Source organism: Dendrobium catenatum, unplaced genomic scaffold, assembly GCF_001605985.2.
Source record: "Dendrobium catenatum unplaced genomic scaffold, ASM160598v2 original_scaffold_283298, whole genome shotgun sequence".
NCBI classification, from domain to species: Eukaryota; Viridiplantae; Streptophyta; class Magnoliopsida; order Asparagales; family Orchidaceae; genus Dendrobium; species Dendrobium catenatum.
This window is the reverse complement of record NW_021601688.1, coordinates 200-2457: the sequence shown is the minus strand read 5'-3', so window position 1 is coordinate 2457 and position 2258 is coordinate 200. Positions and strand designations below refer to the sequence as shown.

Sequence of the window (2258 nt, the reverse complement as noted above, 5' to 3'; positions counted from 1 at the left end):
AATGCCTAAAAATCTGAAGGAGCTGAGGGGATTTCTTGGACTAACAGGTTAATAATGGAGGTTCGTTAAGGGCTACAGCTCCATAGCATGGCCACTCACTGAGCAGTTGGAGAAGGGTTCCTATAGGGGGAGACGGCCACATCAGCATTTGAGAGCTTGAAAAAGGTGATGACTATGATGTCGGTCCTAGCTTTGCCAGATTTCACTCAGATCTTCATTGTGGAGATAGATGTGTCCGGATACGGGCTGGGTGCAGTGTTTATGCAGAATCGTAGGCCCATTGCCTATTTCAGCCAGGTATTGATTGCTAGAGCTCGGCTGAAATCAGTTTATGAGAGAGAATTAATGGCCATCGTTTTGGCCATCCAGAAGTGACGGCCCTACCTACTTGGGAGGCATTTCATTATCAGGACCGATCAGCGAAGCTTGAAATACCTGCCAAAACAGCGGATGGTGATGAAGGAACATCAAAGGTGGCTGTCCAAGTTGCTAGGGTATAATTTTGAGATTCAGTATAGACCAGGGGTGGAGAACAAGGCGACAAATACTTTGTCCAAATGTATGAGGGAGCTGCAGACAGTGGCACTATTCGTTTCTTTGATGCTTTACTGGGAGGCTATCAGAGAAGAAAGTGCTAGAGATGAAGATTTGGGAAGGATCAGGGCATATTTATTGGAAGAGGAAGCTCATTGGAGGGAGACAGACTACTGTATCATGGGAGATTTGTGATGCCCCGTACCTCGATCCACATCCCAAATTTACTTCAGGAATTTCATGGAAGCGCGGTTGGGGGCTATTCAGGAGTGCAAAAGACCTACAGGAGACTGGCGGCTGAGCTTTACTAGAAGGGAATTCATAGAGATGTAGAGGAGATGGTGGCGAGGTGTGAGATCTGTTAGAGGAACAAATATCTGGCTATGTCACCAGGGGGACTACTACAGCCGTTGGCGTTATCAGGACGGGTATGGGATGAGATATATATGGACTTTATAGATGGGTTGCCCCGTTCAGAGGGGTTCACGGTGATCTTAGTGGTGGTGGACAGGTTGAGCAAGTATGCACATTTCATTCCCCTCCGACACCCCTACACAACAATGATAGTGGCTTTAGCCTTCATCAGGGAGGTGGTCAGGTTACATAGAGTACCCGAGGCGATCATATCAGACAGAGATAAGGTATTCCTCAGCCATTTTTGGAGAGAGTTGTTCAGACAGCAGGTGACAGTTCTGAAGAGGAGTACAACTTACCACCCACATACGGATGGCCAAACGGAGGTAGTCAACAGGAGCTTGGAGCTGTACCTGAGATGCTTTGTGTCAGAGACACCCAAGCTATGGGCTAAATGGATATCATGGGCGGAGTACTGTACAACACATCTTTTCATTCTGCTTCACAGATGATCCCGTTCAAGGTGTTGTACGGGAACAACAGTACTCCTGTGTCTTTAGTAGAGGAATACTTGGAGGAGAGGGATCGAGTGCTAGAGGAGTTGAAGAGGTATTTACTGAGAGCTCAGCAAATTATGAAGAAACAAGCGGATGGGCATAGGAAGGACATCCAGTTTGAAGTGGGGGAGAAGGTGTTTTTGAAGCTCCAACCATATAAGCAGAAGACAGTCGCTAACAAGAGGAATGAAAAGCTGGCTTCTAAGTACTATGGGCCTTATGAAGTGCTGGAGAAGATTGGGGCAGTGGCATATCGACTGAAATTACCACCATCGGCGATGATACACCTGGTTTTTCATGTCTTGCAATTGAGGAAGGTCATTGATGACTGCACTGCCAACCCCGAGCTACCTGCGACACTCACTGAGGATTTAGAGGTGTTTCTGGAACCCTTAGAGCTGATGGGAGTTCACCAGAAAGAAGACGAAACTAAGGAAGTGTTGATCCAGTGAAAGAACCTATCTGACTACGAGGCCACGTGGGAGCTATACGAGAGGACAAAATAGCAGTTCCCAGATTTTCACCTTGAGGACAAGGTGATTCTTTGGGAGGGCGGTATTGTTACGCCGGTTCACATAGAGTCGGCCCGGCTGGCTAATGGGCCGGCTCAATTCCACTACATGAGGCGGAACAAAGCTGCCCCCCTCTCTGGTTCCACCAAATAGATGGGGCCCGCCCATCTATGTGATTTTCAAAATTGAATAGAGTGGGAGAGGCTAGGCATTTAGGAGGGAATTTGGATTAGGAAGGTTTGGGTATTAAAGTGCATGAGGGAATTATGGAGGATTATGTTTTGATTGATTGGAATTAAGG

The 2258-nt window shown here is 47.2% G+C and overlaps 1 protein-coding gene across 1 annotated transcript; it reads left to right on the top strand.

The window, feature by feature from the left end:
- The first annotated feature begins 177 nt into the window (after positions 1 to 177).
- Positions 178 to 729, top strand: LOC110116256. Its single transcript, XM_020849768.2, has 2 exons — positions 178 to 297; positions 448 to 729. The coding sequence occupies exons 1-2, from the start codon at positions 178 to 180 to the stop codon at positions 727 to 729; spliced, it is 402 nt and encodes a 133-aa protein (XP_020705427.2).
- The last annotated feature ends 1529 nt before the right edge of the window (positions 730 to 2258 follow it).